The 23,509-nt window shown below is 44.4% G+C and overlaps 2 protein-coding genes across 12 annotated transcripts; one reads left to right on the top strand and one right to left on the bottom strand.

Annotated features, from left to right (window-relative positions):
• The first annotated feature begins 184 nt into the window (after window positions 1-184).
• Window positions 185-10,833, top strand: VDAC3 (voltage dependent anion channel 3). 6 transcript variants are annotated; one of them, XM_085510567.1, is made up of 9 exons: window positions 185-209; window positions 1,880-1,951; window positions 2,472-2,521; window positions 6,000-6,152; window positions 6,743-6,795; window positions 8,179-8,406; window positions 9,215-9,365; window positions 10,050-10,107; window positions 10,338-10,833. In XM_085510567.1, the coding sequence occupies exons 2-9, from the start codon at window positions 1,885-1,887 to the stop codon at window positions 10,427-10,429; spliced, it is 852 nt and encodes a 283-aa protein (XP_085366693.1). In that variant the 5' UTR covers window positions 185-209; window positions 1,880-1,884; the 3' UTR covers window positions 10,430-10,833. The 6 variants fall into 6 exon arrangements, with proteins under 6 accessions (XP_085366693.1, XP_015738586.2, XP_085366689.1 ...); XM_015883100.3 differs by lacking the exon at window positions 185-209 and adding an exon at window positions 650-724; XM_085510563.1 differs by lacking the exon at window positions 185-209 and adding an exon at window positions 650-789.
• On the bottom strand, window positions 8,575-23,263 carry IKBKB (inhibitor of nuclear factor kappa B kinase subunit beta). Of its 6 annotated transcripts, none has more exons than XR_014932378.1 (22): window positions 23,098-23,263; window positions 22,924-23,018; window positions 21,678-21,795; window positions 20,417-20,486; window positions 19,685-19,773; window positions 19,364-19,453; window positions 18,863-18,987; window positions 18,428-18,535; window positions 18,009-18,138; window positions 17,417-17,599; window positions 17,120-17,234; window positions 16,652-16,775; window positions 16,257-16,408; window positions 16,095-16,156; window positions 15,596-15,688; window positions 14,589-14,698; window positions 14,270-14,319; window positions 13,634-13,733; window positions 13,303-13,450; window positions 12,983-13,110; window positions 12,208-12,298; window positions 10,770-11,651 (listed from the first exon to the last, which is right to left on the bottom strand). XR_014932378.1 is itself a non-coding variant. In XM_015883093.3 (21 exons), exons 1-21 carry the CDS (start codon window positions 23,200-23,202, stop codon window positions 11,583-11,585), a joined length of 2,262 nt encoding a protein of 753 aa, XP_015738579.1. In that variant the 5' UTR covers window positions 23,203-23,263; the 3' UTR covers window positions 8,575-11,582. The 6 variants fall into 6 exon arrangements, 3 of the variants coding, with proteins under 3 accessions (XP_015738579.1, XP_085366676.1, XP_085366675.1); XR_014932377.1 differs by lacking the exon at window positions 15,596-15,688 and adding an exon at window positions 13,812-14,172; XM_015883093.3 differs by lacking the exon at window positions 15,596-15,688 and having other exon boundaries at window positions 8,575-11,651.
• Between the last annotated feature and the right edge of the window lie 246 nt (window positions 23,264-23,509).

The raw sequence follows: 23,509 nt of genomic DNA, 5'->3' as shown, positions 1-23,509 counted from the left end.
TGAGGGGTATGATTTAACTGGGCAGTATTGGTGATGGTTGGACTGGATGATCTTCTAGGTCTTTTCCAACCTTGATAATTCTGTGATAAACTCCTACAGGTGGGAACCCTCCTTCCTGATGAAGGTGCAGATGCTGTTTTGCTGTAAGGTGTGGTTTCCTTCTTAAACCTGAAGGTTCCAGAAACCTGGAGCAGTAAAGCCCAAGCAAGGTCTGATTTGGCTGTTACTCTAAAAGCACATCCACCTGCTGTGACTGCAGCCAACTAACGCAGGCTTTTAGTAGCTGACCGTGATTATACACCTGTACTCTAGCTTTTCTTTTGTATGAAGCCTGGTAGTAGAAACGCATTTACTATATTTACTATAGTCTCATAGTCTCGTGCGGGTTGGAAGGGACCTTAGAGATCACCGAGTCCAACCCCCGGGATTCGAGCCTCCTGTGTAGCAGAGCGGCACTTCTACCACTTGCGCCACAGGGGGGGATTCGAACCCACGGCCTCCGGTGTTGCAATGCGGCATTCCTACCACTTGCTCCACCGGGGCACATACTATGATATGATTTACCTGGCTGGGGGAGCGGCTCTACGCATGCGTAGAAAAGCCGGGGCTCTACGCATGCCGACCTCCGCGCCTGCGCCCCCCTCTCGCTGCGCATGCGCACCCAGCAGCGCTTCGGCTTCCACACGCAGAGCGTTCCGCAGCGCGGTCCGGCCGGCAGGGCGCGGTAGGGCTGCGGGGCCGGTCCGGAGCTGGAGCTGTGGTCGTTGCGGCCCATAGTCCCTTGGTTGGGTTGGGGCTGGCTGTGGTGTCGGTGGGACGGGAGGCCGTGAGGGCGCGGCCCGTCGCTCCTCGCGCTGCGTTCCGCCCGTAACGGGTGTTTTTCACCGGTTTAGCGACTCATTTTGATCCCTCCGGTTTGGACAGGAAGGTGGTTTGAGCAGCGGCCGCGTTTAGTGCTTATTAATCGGCATCGGTGCGGCCGCACCTCGAGTGCTGTGTTCAGGTTTGGGCCCCTCACTGCAAGAAAGACATTGAGGCCCTGGAACGTGTTCAGAGGAGGGAAACAAAGCTGGTGAGGGGTCTGGAGCACAGGCCGTATGAGGAGAGGCTGAAGGAGCTGGGATTGTTCAGCCTGGAGAAGAGGAGGCTCAGGGGAGACCTCATTGCTCTCTATAACTTCCTGAAGGGGGGTTGTAGTGAGCTGGTTGGCCTCTTCTCTCGTGTAATCGATGATAGAACTAGAGGGAATGGTTTTAAGCTGCATCAGGGGAGATTCAGGCTGAACATTAGGAAGTATTACTTTTTGGAAAGAGTAGTCAGGCATTGGAATGCACTGCCCAGGGAGGTGGTGGAGTCACCGACCATGGGAGTGTTCAAGAAACGTCTGGATGTTGTGTTGATGAATATGATTTAGCCGGGAAGTATTGGGCTAGATGATCTTCTAGGTCTTTTCCAACCTGGATAATTCTGTGATTACATCAGAGGAGGGAGCTGCAGGCACTCTGCTTGCTGTAAATCCTCCAGGCCCACAGTTGTGTCAGTAGTTTAATTTCCTACTGGAGAAGAGTCTCCACGCTTCTTTTTGTGTCTTGTCTTGTTTTCTAAGCTGGACGTTCTGCTGTGAAATTCCTTTAAGAAAGGCCATAGTTTTACATCCCTCCCTTTGGGTTTTGTTGTCCATTTAAGTTGCAGCAGCGGCGTGTGTTAGAAGGTGCTGCTGGATGTACATGCACAGCTTAGAAATGGTTCCAGCTTGTGGTTCCTTATCAGTGAGGCACACAGAGGGTACCTGCTCATAGAGGTCTATAAATGCTTTGGACATAGGTTAGATTTTGTGCTGTTTAAATTTAAGATTTTTGGTGCTTCCATTCTGTTTCAGATCCAATGGCTGCCCCACCATCATACAGCGACTTGGGAAAGGCTGCCAGGGATGTATTCAATAAGGGTTATGGTAAGTAACATGACTGAGCTTCCATGTTTCTCTTTTGTCTTAGGCAACTTGAGAACCACAACAAAGTCATTCCTATGTCAGAGTTCCATTTGATTCCTTATGATGGGAATTCAACAGAGGGATGGGGAGAATTTTCCTCTTAGAAGAGAATTCCTCCCTTGGAACCAGATATTTGAAAGTGAATTTTGTTACTCAGAGGAAATGGTAACGGTATTGATTGGTCCCAAGATAGCAGAGATACCAAATGATGGATGTTAAGCCTGGCCAGAAACGAAGAACAGGTGTATCCTATGACATTTATTGGTAAATTCTGGCTGTTATAACCAGAAACTATGAACTCAGCCACTCTGAATTGTCGTAGCTCCTTTTGTCATTCATCAGTAATAGCAACATCTGTTGAAATATGAAAATAGGCTGTTTCTAGCCAGTGTTCTCCATTTGTTGCACTTTGATTGTGTAGCAAATAAGTCTTGCTTGTATACTGCAGTGAAACAGATGTTATATGCTGTTCTGTTTTCAGGATTTGGGATGGTCAAGTTGGAGTTGAAGACCAAGTCTTCAAGTGGGGTGGTAAGTACTGGGGGCTTTCACCATCCCCAGCAAGGGCAAGCTCCTGAACTGGTGGCAGTAACCTGCCAGCACATGTTGATTCAATCTTCTGCTTCTTATTTGAGGATAACTATCCCCAGTTTGTTTCTACTGTGGGATGTGGAATTGATGTAGTGGTACTTCTTTCCCTTTGGTGCACACAGATTGCTACAGAATGGCAGAATTATAGGGACGTCAGGAGATCATTCAGAACAACCTCCTGCTAAAGGAGGCTGCTGGCAGAGGAGGTTGCAGCTGGAAGCATCCAGGCAGGTTTTGAATATCTCCAGCAGCCTGACATGGGTGGCAACACTCGTCAAGGCAGGGGGTTTGGAAATGGATGGTCTTTAAGGTCCCTTCCTGCCCAAGTCATTCTGTGGTTCTGTGATTTCACAGTAAAGCTGCCAAAACAAGAAATTGCTTTCATAATTTTGGCCTTTACCCACAGTCATACATATTTTATACTGGCTAAGCTAATTCTTATAGTGAGTCTCAACTCTGAGTGCCAGCTCTTATTGCTGCTCTCCAATTGACAGGTTTATGCTGCTTTTCAGGTGCTTTTAACCATATTTGCTTTAGCCTCCCTCCCTCTCTTGCATTCTTATCACATAAATGGTGCAAGTCACTTTCATTTCTTTGGTACTATTTCATGATGTCTCACCTGAGCTCTTGATAGATTACTTGCATCGTGCACCCAGCAGATGAGGCCGAGGATCTACAACTGCTGTTAGTTTATGACATCTCTGAATATTTGTAGTTTTCCTGGCACAGTTATGATTCTCAGCTAAATTAGTAATAGTTCCTTACACTCTGTACATGGCAGAACATGCCAACTGATATAAGTTTTTAAAATGGGTTTTTCCTTCTCCATGCAAATTTCGTGTTGGATCCTTTTCAGCTGGTAAGAATAGTGACTATTTTGGCATGTTGGCTTTTGATTCTTTTGTCGTTGACATTTTTGTGGTGCTTACCATTCATCTGCCTGGTGGTTTTGAGCAGTGCAGTCTGTGCCATGAACTTTGCCTTGTGTCCATAGCGCTTAATCTTCTGTATGTTGCCTGCATGTGAAGTCATTTGTCATCTCTGGCGATCTGAGATAAGAGCACTGTAATAACATCAGGAGGAAATCGAGATAGGTATGCTAATGGTATGTTTGCTGCTAAAGGTTTTATGCTTAGTGGTGTTACTAATGAGCATTCCGCTGCCATATGGGGCTTTGAGGATTGAAAAGAGGTTGGGTACAAAGCATGGAATCGAATTCATTCTTGGGAATTAACATTATCTCCATTTCAATACATAAATGTTTTGTTGTTTTTCTTCTTTCATGTGGGTGTGGACAGTGCCATTGTTGTTTTCTGTTGGTTGTAACTGTTTCACAGGTTACAGCTGTTTGTAATCTGTGAAATGTGGTAAGTACATCATGTTCTTGAGGAAACAGCCATTGTGAACTGAAAGGTCAATGAGAAGCTGAGCTTGACTGCTGAGTCAGGCTGGAATGGGATACAAAGCCAGAATGAGTTTGGTTTTCAGCTACATATAATCCAAGTAATGCTGCTGCGTGAAATGGCCTGATGAGAAGACTGGTTCAGAAAGTTGGGTTGATGGCAGTAGATGTTAACTGTGTGCTTTCTGCTTTCAGAAACAGATTCGGTTGTGGGAGATGGTTGTCCTTTATATGTTAAAAAAAACCAAAAAACTTTCACAACCTTCCTTTTGCTTGATCTGAGAATCAAACTGATGCAGATTCAGTGTCTTTACACTGAGTTTGTGGAAGTGATGTTAGAATGGTTTGTAGTGAATTGATCTTGAAGGATAGTTGTGCATCCCGACTTACGTTCTGTGTTTTCACAAGGTGGCCAGATACACCATAAAATTTCTGTGCTGTTGTAGTATTGCGGCTCAGGTGAACCTAATGAGGTTCAACACGGCAAAGTGCAAGGTTTTGCACTTGGGCTGGAAGAACCCCAGGCACCTGTACAGGCTGGGAGGAGCGGTCCTTGAGAGGAGCTCGGCAGAGAAGGACCTGGGGGTCCTGATGGACGAGAGACTCAACATGAGCCAGCAGTGCGCTCTGGCAGTTCAGGAAGCAAATGGGATCCTGGGCTCCATCAGGAGAGGGGTGGTCAGCAGGGATAGGGAGGTGATTGTCCCTCTCTACTCTGCTCTTGTGAGGCCCCATCTGGAGTACTGTGTCCAGGTGTGGAGCCCTCAGTACAAGAAAGACATGGAGATTTTGGAAAGGGTCCAGAGGAGGGACAGGAAGATGATCAGGGGGCTGGAGCACCTTTCCTATGAGGACAGGCTGAGGGAGCTGGGTTTGTTCAGCCTGGAGAAGAGAAGGTTGCGGGGTGACCTCATTGCAGCCTTTCAGTACCTGAAGGGAACTTACTCCCGGGAGGGGAGTAAACTCTTGGAAAGGGCTGACAATAGCAGGACATGGGGAAATGGTTTTAAGTTAAAAGAGGGAGGATTTAGGTTGGATGTTAGGGGGAAGTTCTTCACTAGGAGAGTGGTTAGGTCCTGGAACAGGCTGCCCAGGGAGGTTGTGGATGCCCCATCCTTGGAGGTGTTCAAGACCAGGTTGGACAGGGCCCTGGGCAACCTGGTCTAGTAAAGGTGTATGTTTGGTGGCCCTGCCAGGCAGGGGGGTTGGAACTACGTGATCATTGAGGTCCCTTCCAACCCAGGTCATTCTGTGATTCTGTGTGAGTATATGTCATCTTTTCTTCATGGTGTGCTAGGAATGTATGCTCATATGGCTGTGTGCTGGCTTACTGCCTTGGACTTCCTGCTCTTTGCTTTATGCTCTGTACATTAAACACTAAGTAGGCCATCTTTAAGTTATTTTCAGAAGAAATGTATTTATTGAGATTTCGTGGCCCTTAACAAGAAGCTCTGATGTGTAGGAGCTGCTCAAATATCATAGGACGGGGTGTTTGAAAACAGCGTGGAGAATTTGATGAAGAAAAATCAAAGGATCCAAGCAGCTTTGTATTTCAGATGAATATCTTCTTGTACGTGGCTATGGGGCAGTGAATCTATGTGAAATATAGAACAAGTTGAAGAATGTTGGAATAACAATTCCAGCTTTGGAACAGTAAAAGATAGCAAAGGTTTTCTGCTTTTTGGTGGGGAGCTTAGGGGGAATGTTGGTGAATAATGTAGGAAAAAAACGTGACAAAAGATCAAGGAGGGGTACAGGGGAATGAGGTGCCATGGCTTTGTGTACTGGGGCCTAAGAAAGCTCCAGGGCTATATCAGCACATCTTAGTAAAGGACATATTCAGAACAGAGATGCTAAAAGGAGCGTGCGTTTTGAGATGCAAAAATGACTATTTTACTTGTGGATAGGGAGGAGTGTTCTGTTGAAAGGCCTGAAGTTAGTGAGTGTTTGCGTACTTGCATTTGACAAGCGGACAAAGTATCCAGAGTGGTTAAACTCATGTTGTCCTCTTGGCAGGAATTTACTGCAGGTGGTTCTTCCAGTACAGACACAGGCAAGGCTTTGGGTAATCTAGAAACCAAGTATAAGATCAAAGACTATGGACTCACGTTCATTCAGAAGTGGAACACAGACAACACTTTGGGAACAGAAGTTTCCATAGAGGATCAGGTAAGAGGAAGTCAATACTCTGAAAATGTTTCTGCAGTTGGTATGAGAAAGTAGTACTGAGTGGAACAGAAGGCACTGAAGCAAAACTACCTGAAGTACTTATGCTACATTTTAATGTTTTAATGCAGAAAGCTGTAAGTTTGCCTTCAGACTGAACATGTTTTGTGAGGTTGAAGAGCAAGATGAGCGTTTACAGCTTGGGGTTGCTTAAGCAAATGGTTTCTAAGTACCACTCTTAAAATAAGTAACTCCTTTCCTAAGTTAGCAGCTTTATGCTTCTTACAGAGTGCGGCAGCATTAAGTAGCAGCGCCAAAGGTAATAGAAGCTCTGTGGTGCCCTCCACTGTGTATGTCCATCTCCCTTTGTAGTTATGACTTTGTACTTTAACCGGTACATTAAAATGGAAAATGCTGATCAGCTCAGAATGAGGTTAGACAGCTCTTAGCATACAGCATCTACAGATGTCATTGTAAAAACGTGTGAGATTTGCCCTTCATGTTGTGTCATCTCCTAAGACCTGAAGTAGTGCCATAGTATCAAAACCACGTTTTGACAGAGCTGTAAAAGACTTCTCTGTTTTTCTTAACAGTTGGCTGAAGGATTGAAGGTTGCTTTTGACACTATATTTGTACCAAACACAGGGTAAATATTTTCTATTACTTTAACCCGGGAAGCCCTAGAATTGTCTCTACCTTTTGATTAGAAGTCCTTGTATGATTCTTTGCGTAAATGCTCAACATGCACTGTCACTGAATGGTCATATTCAAATACTGCAGCAGGAAATTCCTGTTCTACAGGCATTGCAGAGCACTTTGAAGGCAGTGGGCTCTGAAGAATGTGCTAAAATTGATTTTTCATCTTTTTGGCCACTGCAGATTTTTCATTGTGGTGTAGTTATTCCATTTCTCTAACTGTCCTCTCAAACAGTTCTGTTTTACATTCACTAACTTGCACTGTCTTTGTGATGGTGTTTGTGGTCCATCTGCTGTCCACTCGGTGCCTTAGGAACACGGGACAAAGTACTGTTTTTCCTAAAGCTTGTGGGCGTATGGCTCTGCACAACTGAATGAGGAAGGAGAATGACATATTATGATGAGCAGTGCAATAACATATTTTTGTCTTCTATTATTATTGATTTCTTTTGGTTAACAGTAGAGCAGAGGAGAGGTGCATATACAGGTGTATATGTCTGTAGATGAAGCCTGAGACTGCTTCGTAAATAATTAACTGGTATTTGTCTGTTGTTGGAGTCAGCATAACAAAACAGTTGGTGTTGAAAGTATTAACTGAATATAAGGAAATAGAAAAGGAGTTAAAAAATGAGCCCCTGGGTCTAGGTTTGACTGATGGGCAGCACAGCATCCTGCTGTGTCTTCAGTGAGAAACATAAACAAGGCTGGGGAGAGGATGGGGGAGGTGATGTATTATTTTTTGCAGTTTTGTTAACTATGAAGTGATAGCAAGATGAGCAGAAGGACACATTGAGAGAAAGACACGTGCTTCTCCGGAAGGCTGACCAAATAGACGATGTGTGGAAGATGAGGAAATCTGTTTTTGGTAGAGGAGTGGTATCCTGCAGTGGAGATGGAAGGAGAGCAGGCACTGCATGTGGAAGAATGGTGGAGGGAAGTGACCAGGTTAGGACCATGGGAGACAAATGAATGGCCAAAGACAATCAAAGACAAGGTCAGATATCATTGTGAGATGTCACTGTTGGTGCTGAAACAGATGATACCATGGAACACTGCACTTGTTTGTGATCAACAAGATTTGAAAACTGATGGTTTCTGGGAAATTAAAAAAAAAAAAAAAAAAAAAATCCCTTAATTATTTTCTGTAAACTTCTTGATGATTTTAAGTATCTTGAGATGGTGAAAGAAGCACGACCAAAATATATAGATTAGTGATACCTGGTTGAGTAGGCATTACCTTCATTTAATTAACTAGCCTTTAGGGATGTGCATATGGCACTAGAACTAATTCTGTTATACACCACCAGGAATAAAATGGCATGTTTCTCTTCAGGAAGAAGAGTGGAAAATTGAAGACTTCCTACAAAAGAGAATATGTAAATCTAGGCTGCAATATAGACATTGATCTCTCTGGACCAACCATTTATGGCTGGGCAGTGCTGGGTTATGAAGGTTGGCTTGCTGGCTATCAGATGGCTTTTGATACAGCCAAATCTAAGCTTTCACAAAACAACTTTGCCTTGGGATATAAGGCAGGAGACTTTCAGCTGCACACTAACGTGTAAGTATGGATTTACCCTTGGAAAAACATTCTTGGGGAAACCAAACTGATCAGTCGTGAGGAAGGGATAGGATAAAGGAGGATGCTGATTTGTCTCAAAGTAATTCACATTTGCCGATTCCATCTTCAGTACAATTACAGCAGAGAACCAACTTTTCAACTTTCAGCTGTGATTCGGGGTAATTTTATTTCTGTCTGCACAGAATAGCAGTAAAAAGGCACTTTATACTGTTAACTTAAAATGAAATCCGTAAGCTGCAATTTCTGTATTGGCAGTAAGAGTCTTCAGTTAAGCTGTAATGTCCTTCCCCTTCTGAGAAGAAAACCTGTGTCTCAGAAACAGCCAAGGTGGAAGAAGGAGATGTCTGCTGCATCATACTTGAGTGTTTCCAGCAGTCACCTCACTGCAGTTCTAGCCTGGGCACTCAGCTGATCTTTGAATGCAGCAATAGAAAATGCAGTGCAACAGCACTGCTTTGGTCTCATCATTCCCACAGCTGCCTTTGTCCCTTTATGCATTATCACAGGCTTTTCTTTAAGACACACACGGTATTTTTATCAGATTTTCAAACCTTGTGTCTTGACTGTTGGGAAATCTCCATGTATGACACATTCGGCATTCATGCTTTGAATAACATCAGAAGGTGGCTGTGAGTTCCAGCGAGGAAGTAGACGACCATGGGTCCATGGAATGCTCAGTTCATTCTGAGATAATGATCACATAACTTGGGAAAAAAAGGGCTAATCTCAAGAGCTGCTGTTTACTCAAGGAGGCAAATCTTTATGTGCTTACATCTCTTACAAACAGGAATGATGGCACAGAGTTTGGTGGGTCTATTTATCAGAAGGTTAACGACAAGGTTGAGACATCAGTCAATCTTGCATGGACTGCTGGCAGTAACAACACGCGTTTCGGCATTGCTGCTAAGTACCAAATGGACGAGAAGACTTCCATTGTGGTAAGGATTTTTCTAAAGAAGGAGTATTCCAAGTTCTGTTTAATGCTCAGAATCAGTGGTGTGAAATAGTTGCTTCAGCTACTTCCCAAGAAATTACAGTAGATAGCAAACTATTGCTTCTGTTGTGTTCAGGTTTCAGCTAGGAAACTACAGGTGTTGATATTTACACCTGTAAAGTCTTGCAGGAATACCAGGGCCCGAAGGGAGAAACTAAAGGGGGAAGCTGAGCACTGGGAAGAGATGTCCCAGAGAGAAAACATGCCCATCAGCAAAGAAAAGTAACTGAATGCATGGTAATACTAAGCACTTTGTTAAGTAATTCCAGAATAATTCCGTTAGAATTAAAAATATGAACAGCTCATAAGTCAGTTTAAAAAGTTTCCATATTCATATATGTTTGTTGTTTGCTCATTTATATATTAAAAACAAGGTTACCACTTTATATATAACCTTTACATGTGTCACGATTTAAAGATCAGAGCTGTTACTCAAGCCTGTTAGTTTGAATTCAAGTAGTGTAGTCTAACTGACCAGGAAGTTGTGTGAAGGAAGACTGCAATGTGCCACTATTAGGGGTTAGTCTACAAGGAACTGGACAAATTAACATGTAAGCTGCCTTCCTGGAGTACCAGGATGATTGTCTAAATATTTACATATTGGTGTGATTTCTTTTCTTTCCTGCAGGCTAAAGTAAATAATGCCAGCCTGATTGGGATTGGTTACACTCTCGCTCTTCGACCTGGTACGTAAGTTCAACTGGTAGCATTATGTGCTACTTTAATATTAATCTGGAGTAGAAAAGATAGATGAAAAAAAAAAATTATCTAGAAATCTTACACAGATTCATAGGAGTAAAGTCTGTGCATGCACCTAAGTTCCTATAGCAACTGAGACACGTCACTGAACCTCAGGTACTGGGAGGGGGACGGACACTATAAGGGAAGATTAGGATCTCATTACTTGCTTTTGTAGGTGTAAAGCTGACCCTCTCAGGCTTGATCGATGGCAAGAATTTCAGTGCTGGAGGTCACAAAGTTGGGCTGGGATTTGAGCTGGAAGCTTAATGCAATTCTAAGTACATCTATGGCTGGTGCTCTGGAAGATGAAGGTGAAGTGAACCCAGTGTGCTTTGGCCTTAACATCACACTAAAGTCTCAAGAAGTGTGAACTTTCTGCTTCTTCCAAAGTATGCTTTTAATGCAACACTGAGTCCAGAGAGTACAAGCACCTCTACAAGAAGATACTTGAAGATATGGAAGCTCTGATGTTTGTGCCACGTTTCACTTGTTTATCATATTCTAAATGGGTTCTTAAAAGGAGAAGAATATTCCACCTCTTCCCCTTATTGTACTGTATACTGCATGTCCTGTATTTCACTCCCTTTTATAAAAAGGTGATCCGTGCTGTTGTGCAAAATTTCCTTTTATGTCAGAATGAAATAAACCAATCACAGCTGGAAGAACAAAAACCTGATTCCATCTTCATTCAGGTATTTACATACATTGATCACATTCCCCACTGAGCCTCTCTCTGTTCTAGGCTAAGAAGTGCCTTCCCTCGCAGGAGAAGGGCTGCAGTGCTTTAAAATTTTAACTGGAAAAAGCATTTATCTAACAGTTTGCTTTTCTGTGCTCTTTAACTTAACATCTTTACCTCACATTTAAGAGGCCTATACAGTAAAATCAGTTTTTTCATTAAAATGCTTTGAGTATGTTAACAAACAAAAAGTTCACACTTTAGGTCATTTCGTTCCCATACAGGAAACAAGTATTAAGTAATTGTAACTGTTACATTTAAGAAAAAAAGTGCAAATCAGCAAAGCTAAGGAAATGTGTTCACAGTTCAGGTGTATTAGGAAGGTGTCATATACCAGTGACAGTGCAAGCTGACTGCGTGCATTGTCCATTTGTCATCAGAAAGCCTGAAAAGTAGGAGAACCACATGTGGTGCCTAAAGGAAGAAACATCATGTTGTACAGTAAGAATATCTGCTGTCTTAGGGCACCGTTAAGAACTTTTTCCAAGCAGTTAGGATGGGCATTTCCTACTGCGTCTTTCAGAAATAAGAGTATCTGAGATGTGGATATCAGAAGCTGTGCCACGTATCTCACACAATCAGTAGGCAACAGTGAAAAGAGGCACTTCCCCTTCTAGAAGCAGCAGATCATCACAGTTGGCTTACTCAGGTAGCATGTCTTTAGAGGCAGCTGAGGTGATTTTACATATGGGTTTGTTCTGGACTGCTTCTTTCTTCCACCTGAAGCTGAAGCCAGCTCCAGTCAAGAGCCTGCAGTATGAACAGTTAGAAATACAAAGTTCAGTGCTGGCTTGTATTTGAGAATGCAAAGATTGAAAAACTACTGCAATAAACTTGGTCAATATAGTTTCGTGATGAATGATACCATTTATTTAAATGAAAAAAACACAAACTATTTTCTTCGATATTTTACTTGCAAAGCAGTACTATACTGCAGTAAGGAAGCATCCCTGCACACCAGTGCGGAGCCACCAGAGATCCATCCCAATTGCAAACTGCAGTTTTGCAGTATTTTTATAACACAGCCAAGTACCTCCCCCACCTGCCCCTGCCCTTCGAAGAAAGGGAAGTCTGAGTATCCCAGATGCTTTACAATGTGGACTTAGAGCCCAAAGACACGGCACCCACTCTCAGCAAGCAGGGAACGTGCCAGCAGTTCAAATGGGAGACCAAGTGGTTTCATTTCACACAGCTCCAGGTATCTATGAACCATTTCACTTACTGAGTAGGCAAAGGTAAACAAATAGAAATTTTAACCAATAAGCTTCCCTAGTCCACACTTGTACAAGAATATCAAGCATCTTACCATAAAGCTCTGCTCCTGATCCTTCATTGTGTCATGCATCACATTTTCTAGTTGGCTACACAGTTTCTGCGATTCCAGCAGTAGCTCCTCGCTGAAAGACGAGCATGTTTGACAATTATTTTCCATGGAAGTTCCTCTAGGAAATACTTTGCAAAGGTATGCACAGCACTGGGAGAGTATTAACCTTTAGCTATTAAACTTGTTTTGCATCAGGGGAAGTCAGTGGCATCCCCAGATTAGTAAATCTGGGGATGGCATGGGAGAAAAGGAAGCATGTTCAAATTGGAATTGGGTTCTTATATTGGAGCCACTGTCACCAGAGAAAACATTTAAAGCAGCCTATAAACTAAAGCATGAAGCAACACACAAACAAATGAGCTAAGGTCTCATTTTAATTAGGGACCCCGTTGCTTTAACCAAGCCAGAAATGCAAGTGCTTGGTAGAGAATCTTTCACGACAGTCCTGCTGCCATTCATTACCTTCCATAATAATACAATTCCTGCTGTCAGTACACTGCAAGTAAGCCCAACAAGTGCAGATAAAACAAGCCCTATTTATTGAAGTGGGGGGCATGCAGCTAAGTATTATTTCCAGTTGTTCATAAGGAATATTCACAAACCCCAGAAGAAACAAGCAAACAAACAAACACCAGCCATTGGGTGGATAAAACTACTGACACTGGAAACTGAACACTAAGCATGGAACGTAAGAAAGCTTCTACATCAGTTTACGGTGCTGACACCAGCAGTAACAGAACTCCAGCCTTCACCTCACCTTTTCCTGACAGATTCTGGTAAAGCATAGGTTCCAGAAGGGACCTGCAGCAGCAGCTGACCAGGGCTATTAAGACGTGATGTGTTCATGCTCTCTGGACTACCACTAACAGGACCACGTACTTTACTCTGAAAAGACAGCAGATTGAAATTGCAATTCTTTCCACTTATTTCTGAAAGCTGACAACAAGACAGCCTAGAAATCATCTTTAATCCTAACTCAGGGTAATGAGGATAAACAACGATAGGATGTACTAAACTTACTGTTATTTCAGTAACTCGGGTGTGCTGCTATCTTAACACAGTTTTTATTTTACTTACACAAGCAATTTTCAGTAAGTTCCACAGTTCTTTCTGTCGTTTCTCCTGAAGTCTTACAACTGTTTCTTCATCTTCATTCATCAGATTCATCACTTTCTCCACTCTGGGGAACAATTCTAACGCCTTCTGCTTGCAAACTACAGTTTTACTTTACAAAAATAAATGAATAATAATGAATTAGATCACACATCGTCAGTTGCAGTAGGGAAAGTTTCTTAACCCCTATAAGACCTATAAGGTAAACCTGTTTCTTATAGTGCTGGAACAGAAGCTCTTGCTGAAAGAGGAAACGTTTTCTCAATAGTCAATGAAAGGTAACTAAAGAGCTCACCTGAGTTGAGCATAAATGACTCGGACTTTTTTTTCAAAGGTCTGGATTGCCTGTAAGAGCAACCGTACAATTTCTTGGCTGTCACCACTTGTCCTCTGATCTGGAATAAGAGTCAGAATATTAGACAGAGAAGTAGGCTTTTATTACAGCGAGAAGCCTCTTAGTGGTTTGTTCCCACCTTTTCTTCAATCCTGAAACATCCCAAATATAGAGGACATGCATGTTTGGGTGGGATGAAGTGCACTGGCTTTTAGCCACCAAGAGATGGGAACTGGAAAGCAGAGTTGGTAGGGTGGGTCTACTGCCTTGGGGCTGTACAGATGTTTAAACAAACAGCCATGTCTTTCAGGCTCCCTACACAGAAAATGAAGCATACGCTTGCAGAAACAGTTTGCTCTGAGAAGAGCCCAGAAGTTCCAAGAAAAGCTCAGAAGATGTCAAGAGAGCAAGGCTGGCCTGGTTTAAAATTGAGTCCCTGACTCCCCTCTCCAAAATAGGCAAATCCAGAAGAGTCCAGTACTGCTAACGTAAGTGCAGGCCTAAAAGGCAGAGAAAGTTTCCTCAATGCAGATTATTCCACCTTCAGAGTTGCAACCCACAGAAAGCAAGCTGAACTTGCCATGAAGTATCTTTTACCTCTTGGCTTCTCCCTCAGTCTCCGGTACAACTCTCTGGCTTGCTCTTCCCTAGAAGAAAGGCACAGAACACAAAAGATTTCTCTAGGACCTAAAACATGACTGAGTAATTAAAAAACTCAGAGCTCTTATATAATATTCTGCTATTTCAGATCAACAGGTGAGAAGTCAAACTTTTTCTTGTTAGGTTTTAATTTTATTTATTTATTTTTTAAGTCCCCCATAATTTAAGAGAGCAATTTCATTACCCTGGAGTAAATAAGGAATTAAGTTTTGCTGGCAACACTCCTACATCTGACATTGAAGACAGTGCAACTTACAAATCCTCCAGTGTTCCTCCTTGTTTACGACCCAGTGGGCTTCTCTGAAGGTCCACAATGTCTGTTTGCAGGGCCATCATTTTCTTTACTAGCTGATCCACATCATCCTCCTGGAAGCAGAGCAGCACATGAGCAACGGGGCAGACACATACTAAGAGACACTACTACTCACTGATTCTTCCTTTCTCATTCATATTTCTAAATATGTCAACAAAGAAATAAACAGTCTTTGACAAAGACAAGTGTGAACACAAGTGAGTGAATTAACTTCAAATAAATTAGCTCTGTGCTCTGGAATAAAATAGTTCCTCAGGTTTTTTTTTTTAGTTAATAAATTTGGTCTGTGAGGAAGCACTACTGAAGGACCAGGCTTCACAATACAAATGGCACTAGATTCCAGGCTGCAATGCTTCCTCCTTATTTATTCACTACTCCAGATTTCTTCTCTCATCCTACCTATCATTGTTTCTCCTCCCTCCCCCCCCACCCTTGGCATACAAATGCAGCCAGTACTGGCACCCCAAGTTCTGCTTTTCACCAAAACTTGTTCATATGCAGAAGCTGCCTCTTGTCAGACAGTCCTTCTGCTGTTCCACATCCTTCAGCTAGGGGAAGACCAAGTGTTGCCACGGAATAAGACTAATCCAACAAGCTACTTTTCACTCCTTGCTTGGGAGTAAGGGTCCTTAGTTGTACTTACAGAGATTATATTGTCTTACGTCCAATCATCAAATCATTTGCTTTACTACTCAGTTTAACCTACTATCCCAAATGCTTCTTTCAGCTATCTTAAAAATCTACCTCCAGGCTTGTTTAGCTGGATCTCTGAGTGCAAAATCTCCTCTCACCTTCTGCAAGATCACCCTCACTCCCTAAGGCCTTGCAAAAACTGGTGAAAGGAGAAAAAAAAAAAAAAAATGCAATGCAAACCAAGGCAGCATGATGCATGGAGTCAGCTCAGACACAGTAAGTTTCTATTTAAAGGAGAACAAAGGGGAATAAATAACCTCTTTCTTTGCATAAGTGATGAAGATTTAGGATCTCTTGGAAAGAGTCCAGCGGAGGGCCACAAAGATGGTGAAGGGCCTGAAGCATCTCCCCTATGAAGAAAGGCTAAGTGAACTGGGTCTGTTTAGCCTTGAGAAAAGAAGGCTGAGAGGGGACCTGATCCAGGTCTATAAATATCTGAGGTGTGGGGGGCAAAGTGGTGAGGTCAGACTCTTCAGCACTTTGTGGAGACAGGAAAAGGGGAAACGGCCAGAAACTGGAGCAGAGGAAGTTCCACACGAATGTGCACAAGAGCTTCTTTACAGTGAGGGTGACGGAGCACTAGAACAGGCTGCCCAGGGGGGTGGTGGAGTCTCCATCTCTGGAGATATTCAAGACCCGCCTGGATGCTGAGCTGTGTGACCTGGTGTAGGGAACCTGCTTTGGCAGGGGGGTTGGACACAACGATCTCTGGAGCTCCCTTTCAACCCCTACAATTCTGTGATTCTGTGAACATACCCGACCACAAAGTTCCACAGCTTGCTCCATCTCTTTCCAGGCAAAGAGCAGCTTCTCAGAAGCTACAGAAATGAAAAAAAGAACAATTTCTTTTCTCACACTCACACAGGGAAACACTGCATGTGTTACAAAAGACATCCGTATGCAAGATACTGTACTCACTAATTCCAAATTCAATCTGCTCTTTATACTTCTCAAGATCAATCTGAATGCTTGTTTTAAAGAAGTCCAGTTTTGCTTTCAGCTGCTGGGAAAGGGAGGCCATGGAATTCTTCATCTTTGAGAGAGTACTGTTATAACGCAGCAGATTCATCCTGCGTGGACAAGAATGTTCTATTACAAATGCAGGCCTCCACTTATAACAAAAGTAGATACAACAGAGCATAGCAGTGAGCACAAAAACAGCTGTGCTAAAGAACACAATTCTCAGGTTTTCTCTAGTTGTTAACAGCTCCACTCACGGGCTTCCCCATTCTAACAGGATCCTGCTCCCGTCCTTTTACTTTCACCAGGGAGCAAAGGCAGAAATATGTATTCCAGCAAGACTGCCACCGTACATGGCTGCTCGCTGTCCCTGCTGCAGCCGGTTACAATCCTCTTTCAGCATCCTGATTGTGTGCCAGATCTGACCCCAAACTTTCCGCAGCTGGAAAAAGTGCAGATTCTTCTTTGGATCCTGAACTGGAAACAGAAGAATGGGTGGAGGGAAATCAGTATGAAGCTTAAAAGTAGCATTATCACATGACAAAACAGACTAAAACATCACTCCCTTGAAAGGCATGCAGCCAAGACCCCACCTCTTACAAACTTCAGAGCTGGCTACCATCTTTGCAGCTTCCCCAGTATTATTAAACCCTTCCTTCCTTCAGTTATTTTTAAAAGCTGAATAAATGCCACGCCAGGCTCTTTTATTGCTTCTCTAGTGCCAATATACAAAATCTCTCTCTGCTCTTTGCCCACGATACAGACTACAGAATACAGACAGCCCTCTCAACATGAACATTTGTACTAGAGAAAGTCCTTACGGATATAGTCAACACTTTCCGGATGAGGTCGCAAGGCAACCTGAGCCTCATAGGCAACTTTCTGATTATCAAAGAGGAAGAGGAGGTCTGTGTCTGCAGCTGCAGCATCATTCACCTGCAAAAGACAGAAGACACAACAGTGATCTCTCAAAAACAGCAAACACCAGTAACACCACAAACAAAATGCTCTTCTTCTCCAAGAAAGAACATGACCAGAACAGCAGGGAGTGCTGTAGTCCCAAGAGCTGCACTTGCAAATTTGCAGAACAGCCAAGGAAGGGGAATATCCAGACTCACTTTGCTATCAGCTGCATGCTTCTGAGTAAACAATGCAAGACCAGCCTCCTGCAGTAGCTCCTGATCCTGCTCTGGGATTCCTGTATCTGCCTGGATCCTGGCCTTCACTGTTTGCAGGGTCTCTTCTTCTGTCACAGGGTAGGTGTGCACAGTTCCCGTCACCATGTTCAAAACATGCAGTAACTAAAAGGAGATCAGCGTGACATAAGAACGGCTGAAAATGCATAGGTTATGTTTGAGCAGAAATCTCTGGACTGAGACACTGACCACCAATAAACTGCTTCAAAGAACATGCAAAGTTCAAAAAGTCACTTTGCAGCTACTTCATAACATTATATGCTCAAGACCTCATCTTTCATCAGCTGGAAAAGAGCTCACGTGCCAATTAAACAGCTTTTTCAGCAGAGTTCTTTGCCAGAATGCAGGATCAAGAACATACAGAAGCTACTTGCTACTCCCAGAAGCATGAGAAAAGCACATTGCTAAATAAGATTCTGTGCTGCTCCACCTCCTAGGCGGATGACTCAAGGCTCCTGTCTCATGGACTAGGTTCAAGTGCTTGCTGGGAAAGTAACCCAGGTGCATTGCTCACCTTCAAATTCAAGATGTCATCCAAAGCTTTGAAACACCCATTGGGCCCATAGACAGGATCAGTACCTCTCTGCCGTGGGTGCCACATTAACATGAGTTGCAGCCATTTCTCCAGTTTCCCAGCCAAAACACTGAAGGACCAAAGCAAGAACGGATCAGAAAAGAAAGTGCATCTATAATCACGACATGGACAAGTCTCTGCAGAAAAACTGAACCAATTTTCTTTTCCCAAGTGTAAATGTGCTCTTTAGAAGGAGAAATGGAGACACATCTACCCATCTGATAAGGTGCACAAGCACTGTTTGTGCCAAGCACTCAACTTATTTACAGAAAAGCATATAAAATACAACGTGGTCCATTCTGAGTAGGAAGTTCATTTCAGTACGTCACAACAGATCACGACAGATTTCTAGTCCTCACCTGTTTAGATTGTTTGGGCGGGGTAAACTGCTAGAAAATTTGACTTCTCCAGATAAGTCTTCTGAAACAACAATATCCAGCTCACTCTTCTGTCGCACTTTCGTGTGCCTAATGAATTCCAAGCAAGTACAACAGTGAAGTTATCACTTGCCCTTCCCAGCACACACGTTAGCAAACTTTTACAGTTAAAACAAAGACATTGCTTTAGTTTCTGCTACCTGCCCTGCAGAAGCCAGTCCCGATTCCCAAGAGAAATCTAAGGAATGCTCAACTTGCTCAAGCAGATCAAACTCCAGTAAAAGAAGTCAATCTCCATAAGGGTATAGAATACAGGGATATTACCCTAAAGAATCAAGGGACCACACCTCTACTTCCCATGGACAGGACAATGGCACCGCATGCATTCTTTTTATCACCTGGCCCAAGGTCACTCACCATTGTACTGGCTGCCAGTTGGGTAGGAATGGTCTGAAGCCTGTAATGCATTCAAAAGCCAGTGTGCCAAAGCTCCAGTAATCCACTGTAACCGTATACTTCTGCTGTTCCAGCAGCTCTGGAGCCTGAGACAGTTTACACATGCAGAAGTCAAAGCCATCCATCTCTCAGTTCTCTCTGTCCCTCAAGAGCTCAATAACATTTGTATCACATTAATGGCTGTGCTGAAACACTGCCTCTCACGAGCTTTGAGATCTCACAGAATACTCCTGCTTCTCATAAATACAATACACTGTGTTATCATAGACACTGTGATAATCCATCGGGGTGGAAGGCAAAAGAGGGGGGAAACGGGGCAGACGTTATCTTTGTCAGCTGCAGCACCCCAAACGCACCCCCTACCAAGATAATTACTTCATCCCAGTCCAAACTTGAATTGCACTATTAACTCTGTCCCACAGCAAAGTGGGAGATGCCCATCTAGCTGAATACCTTCCTTACCAAGTACTGCAGTGTCCCAACAAAGGATGTGCATAGGCTACCCTGATCCAACTCCTTAGCATATCCCAGGTCAATGATTTTGTGTATTAACTGAAAAACAAAACAAAAGAAGAACACTAGAGGCAAGTTTTGCTGCACACGTACAACAGACAAAAACAGTTCAGCTCTTCAAAGACACGCAGAAGGGTGCTGAATGACACACAGATCTGAGAGAGCTGTTACCCTAGGCTGACTGCTTCTGCATGTTCGCCACTGTAACTGTAGCAAGCACATGCACCTTCTCCACTTGTCTGTGTAGGCAGACACCACATTACTGCTTACCCTTTGCTCTCCTTGCTGCAGCACAATGTTCTCTGGTTTCAAGTCTCTATGGATGATCCTGTTCTCATGAAGGTACCTGAGAGCAGAGGCTGAGACACAAAGAGCCACTTGCTAAGAATGTGGAAGTACCTAGTATGAGCTTGCAAAAGTTTCACTTCTATGTGGTACAAGCATGGTGTTTGAGCTGAATCTTGTACAAAGGACAAGATCACTGACTGAAAAATAAAGTTCCAAGTGCAAGAGGAAAAAGTGTCAAACACATCCAGACACAAATTTGTTCTCTTGGCAGTGACATCTTTAACAGTTACAGTACATTCCCCTCTCTTCAAGTCATTTTCTGTACCCATTCCCAACTAAAGGCTGAAAAAGAACTGTAACAGCTGGCAGAAGTAAAATGCATGTCTTCACTGAAGGAACGGCTATACTGAGCTTTTCTTTGCCCATTTCTTCAACAGTCTTAAATCAGGATCCAAAAGCCAAACATCTTGTTCTGCTCTGTTCATAAAGTGGTGCTCCACCCATTTCGCCTCCCAAAATTTTTCAGATTCATGAGAATTTCCCAAATTTTCACACAGAGCCACTGCAACCCCAAATCTAGGAAATTCTACCTAGACAAGATAAAAACCTCATCTTTGTATGGGAAATTGGTAACCGCAGCCTGAACCTCTGATTAATCAGCAGTGATTCTACACTTGTGTAGCTCGAGCTTGTGAAGATATTGCCATCACTTACCAATATCAGACAGTAAGATGAGAATGGCTTCTTCCCGCAAACCACAGCAATTCTCCAGCTGATTCAGGTACTGCAAGAAAACACCAAAATGACAGCTTCTCCATCCTATATCCCATTGAAGGATCGCAGTCCCACGTATTCTCAAAACACAAGATGTTCAGGCATGAACAATTAAGTTTTTTTTTATTTGTTTGTTTTTTTACAGACAAAACCATGGAGCTGGGACCTCTCCTAGCAATAATTAGGGCTTCAAGCCTCAGTGCATCCATAGGATGAGAAAGGGAGAGTGGAAAGTCAGTGTTACTGCAACTTTGCTGGGTCCTTCATAAGCATTTCCCCTGGAGCCTAGCAATACCAGCTCCACTGTCAGCTGTAAGTTACAGGTCTCATCTATGGGCAGGTTATAGCAAAGTCAGCTGTAAGTTACAGGTCTCATCTATGGGCAGGTTATAGCGAAGGTTTAAAAAAGCAGTAAGATAAGAAGCAGCACTAGTAACTGTATTTTTTTCCTATTACAGACAGGGCCTGCACCTTGAGCTACAATGGTCTTGGACATGCTCCAAATCCTGTTGCATATCCTTCACACATGCTCTCATCTTCTACATGCAAAATTGCTGCATTGTTACTTGCAGACAAATAAAAGTCAAAAGCCTAAGAAAGCACTAGAGATTTTCAGAACTTTATCAAGGACTAACGTGTAAAATCCTCTTGGTATCACGTAAAGAATTAGGAAGCATCAGAACATGAAAATATGCTTTAAAGAGAAACTTCTAAAAAGAAGCCCCTAGGTTCTATTCCGCTGGGAAGCTAATCCAGCTTTTAACCTTTCACCACCACCACCTGTCTCAGCTGCAGCTGGGACAGTACTGCGTTCTTCAGAGTGCAGGGCATGACGCCGTGTATTGGTTCTATAAGAAAAACAATGCTGATACACACCAAAGCTTATAGCTGCTGCTAAACAGTACTGCACAGCATAAGGGCCATTCTCAGCAAAGGCCCAAGTTACTAGGAGGGAACAGGATTAGGACAGCTGACTCAAACTGATGGTGAACAGGATATGAGGGGCTGAGGGCCGGCTCTTCCAGGCTTATTTGTCATAATAATGATCTATTCTCTGACTCAGTAAATAGTTTTTATCTCAACCCACCGAGTCCCACTTTTGTCTTTCAGTTCTCTCCCCCATCTCACTGGGAAGGAGAGGACAGTGAGTGAATGACTGGCACCTCCCAGGTTAAAGCACAGGAGCACCTGGTGAGCTCACCTTGCGGAGGTCCCCACCCTGGCAGTACTCCATGGCCAGCAATGGCAAATCATTCGGTGCAAGCTTCTGCATTCCCTCCGGAACATCACGGGCAGCCACCACATTGGGATGGTTCAGCCTGAGAAACAGAAATAAGGCAAATGGACACCGCACCAGATCCACACCTGCACAGCCTCACACAGTCGTGGTTGTCACATTAAGTCCTATAAGGCCATTAATGCTTTTAGAAACTGAAAGTCAGCTCTAACAGCCTGCAATTTATCCATCCCTCACAGGCCTACAAACTCATTCCAGCTCTTTGCACACCCTATGTGTGCCACAGATGTATCACAGGCGTGACATGGAGCTACAGGACGAGCTCAATGCCCCGCCGGGCCGGTATCACCCCCCAGCAAGTTGTTTAGCAAGAGCTAATCAACCCAACACCCCATGTTAACCAACCCAGAACCCCACAGCACAGCCCTGTGCAGATGCTAACACAGCAGAGCTGCTAGGAGGAAAGCCTTAGACCCGAAGCTCTCAGGAATAACAAAGACCTTCAGCACGTCCTCGCTCCATGCCGGACCAGCCGCCCCTCCTGCCCGTACCTCAGTGCAGCCATTACTATAACGCCTATGCCCCTATGAGGACAGGCTGAGGGAGTTGGGTTTGTTCAGCCTGGAGAAGGTTGCGGGGTGACCTCATTGCAGCCTTTCAGTACCTGAAGGGAACTTACTCCCAGGAGGGGAGTAAACTCTTGGAAAGGGCTGACAATAGCAGGACATGGGGAAATGGTTTTAAGTTTAAAGAGGGAAGATTTAGGTTGGATGTTAGGGGGAAGTTCTTCATAGGAGCGTGGTTAGGCCCTGGAACAGGCTGCCCAGGGAGGTTGTGGATGCCCCGTCCTTGGAAGTGCTCAAGACCAGGTTGGACGGGGCCATGGGCAACCTGATCTATGGAGTCTCTATGGGGTCTATGGTGTCTCTATGGGGATCTATGGGGTCTCCTGGGCAACCTGATCTAGTAAATGTGTATGTTCGGTGGCCCTGCCAGGCAGGGGGGTTTGGAACTACATGATCCTTGAGGTCCCTTCCAACCCGGGTCATTCTGTCATTCTATAACGCGCCCATCAGGGCCGGGCCCGGCAGCGCGGGGGCGTTGGGCTCCACTCGGCCCGTCCCGCAGCGCCAGGCCCCGCTGCTCCCCATCACCTCCTCACGATCTCTATGTCCCTCACCTCTTCATGATCTCTATTTATCTGCCTCACCTCTTCATGATCTGTATCTCCAGGGACCAGCGCTCCCGGTTCCTCGGGCTCAGCTCCTGCCGGCACTGCTTGATGGCCACCTGCTCGCCGGTCTCCTGCGGACACAGCGCGGGGTCGGCTGAGCGCCGGTCGGGCCGGGCCCGGCGGAGCGGGACGGGAAGGGCCGCCTCCTACCTTGTTGTGCCAGCGGATGACGTTGCCGAAGCCGCCGGTACCGAGGCGCTCCTTCATCTCCCAGGGGCCGCAGGTCTGCGCCTGCAGAGCCGGCGGGCGGCTCATGGCGGACGGAGCGCGGCGCCTCCGCGGGGCCTGGGCCGTCTCCGCCGGCACTTCCGGCTCCGGAGGCACGTGGTACGAGGCGGCCTTAAAGGGGCCGCGACCGCCTTCCGTCAAGTGAGGGCTACAAAGGCGATAAGGAGCAATAAATTCAGCTTTTCCAATGAAGAAACTCTGAGACGTAGGACTCAGGCTGCAGTAGGGCCGCCTTCCGTGGTTGGTATGTATTGTAAAAATGATGTGGTACTTACCACAGAATCACGGAATTATCAAGGTTGGAAAAGACCTAGAAGATCATCCGGTCCAACCA

The sequence above is a fragment of the Coturnix japonica genome, chromosome 10 (assembly GCF_054131305.1).
Source record: "Coturnix japonica strain WE chromosome 10, WE-NBRP24, whole genome shotgun sequence".
Lineage (NCBI taxonomy): Eukaryota > Metazoa > Chordata > Aves > Galliformes > Phasianidae > Coturnix > Coturnix japonica.
Note: the sequence above shows the minus strand (reverse complement) of the source record. Positions and strands in the feature narration are given on the sequence as shown.

Bases quoted from the DNA above. Each gene is read 5' to 3' on its own strand.
- VDAC3 (XM_085510567.1), top strand. From the start codon at position 1,885: ATGGCTGCCCCACCATCATACAGCGACTTGGGAAAGGCTGCCAGGGAT. The intron at 1,952-2,471 runs GTAAGTAACATG...TTCTGTTTTCAG, and splicing joins TGTATTCAATAAGGGTTATG to GATTTGGGATGGTCAAGTTG. The intron at 8,407-9,214 runs GTAAGTATGGAT...TCTTACAAACAG, and splicing joins TTTCAGCTGCACACTAACGT to GAATGATGGCACAGAGTTTG.
- IKBKB (XM_015883093.3), bottom strand. From the start codon at position 23,202: ATGAGCCGCCCGCCGGCTCTGCAGGCGCAGACCTGCGGCCCCTGGGAG. The intron at 23,019-23,097 runs GTAGGAGGCGGC...CTGTGTCCGCAG, and splicing joins TCATCCGCTGGCACAACAAG to GAGACCGGCGAGCAGGTGGC. The intron at 12,299-12,982 runs GTGAGGTGAAGG...CTCGTCTTTCAG, and splicing joins CCAGAATCTGTCAGGAAAAG to CGAGGAGCTACTGCTGGAAT.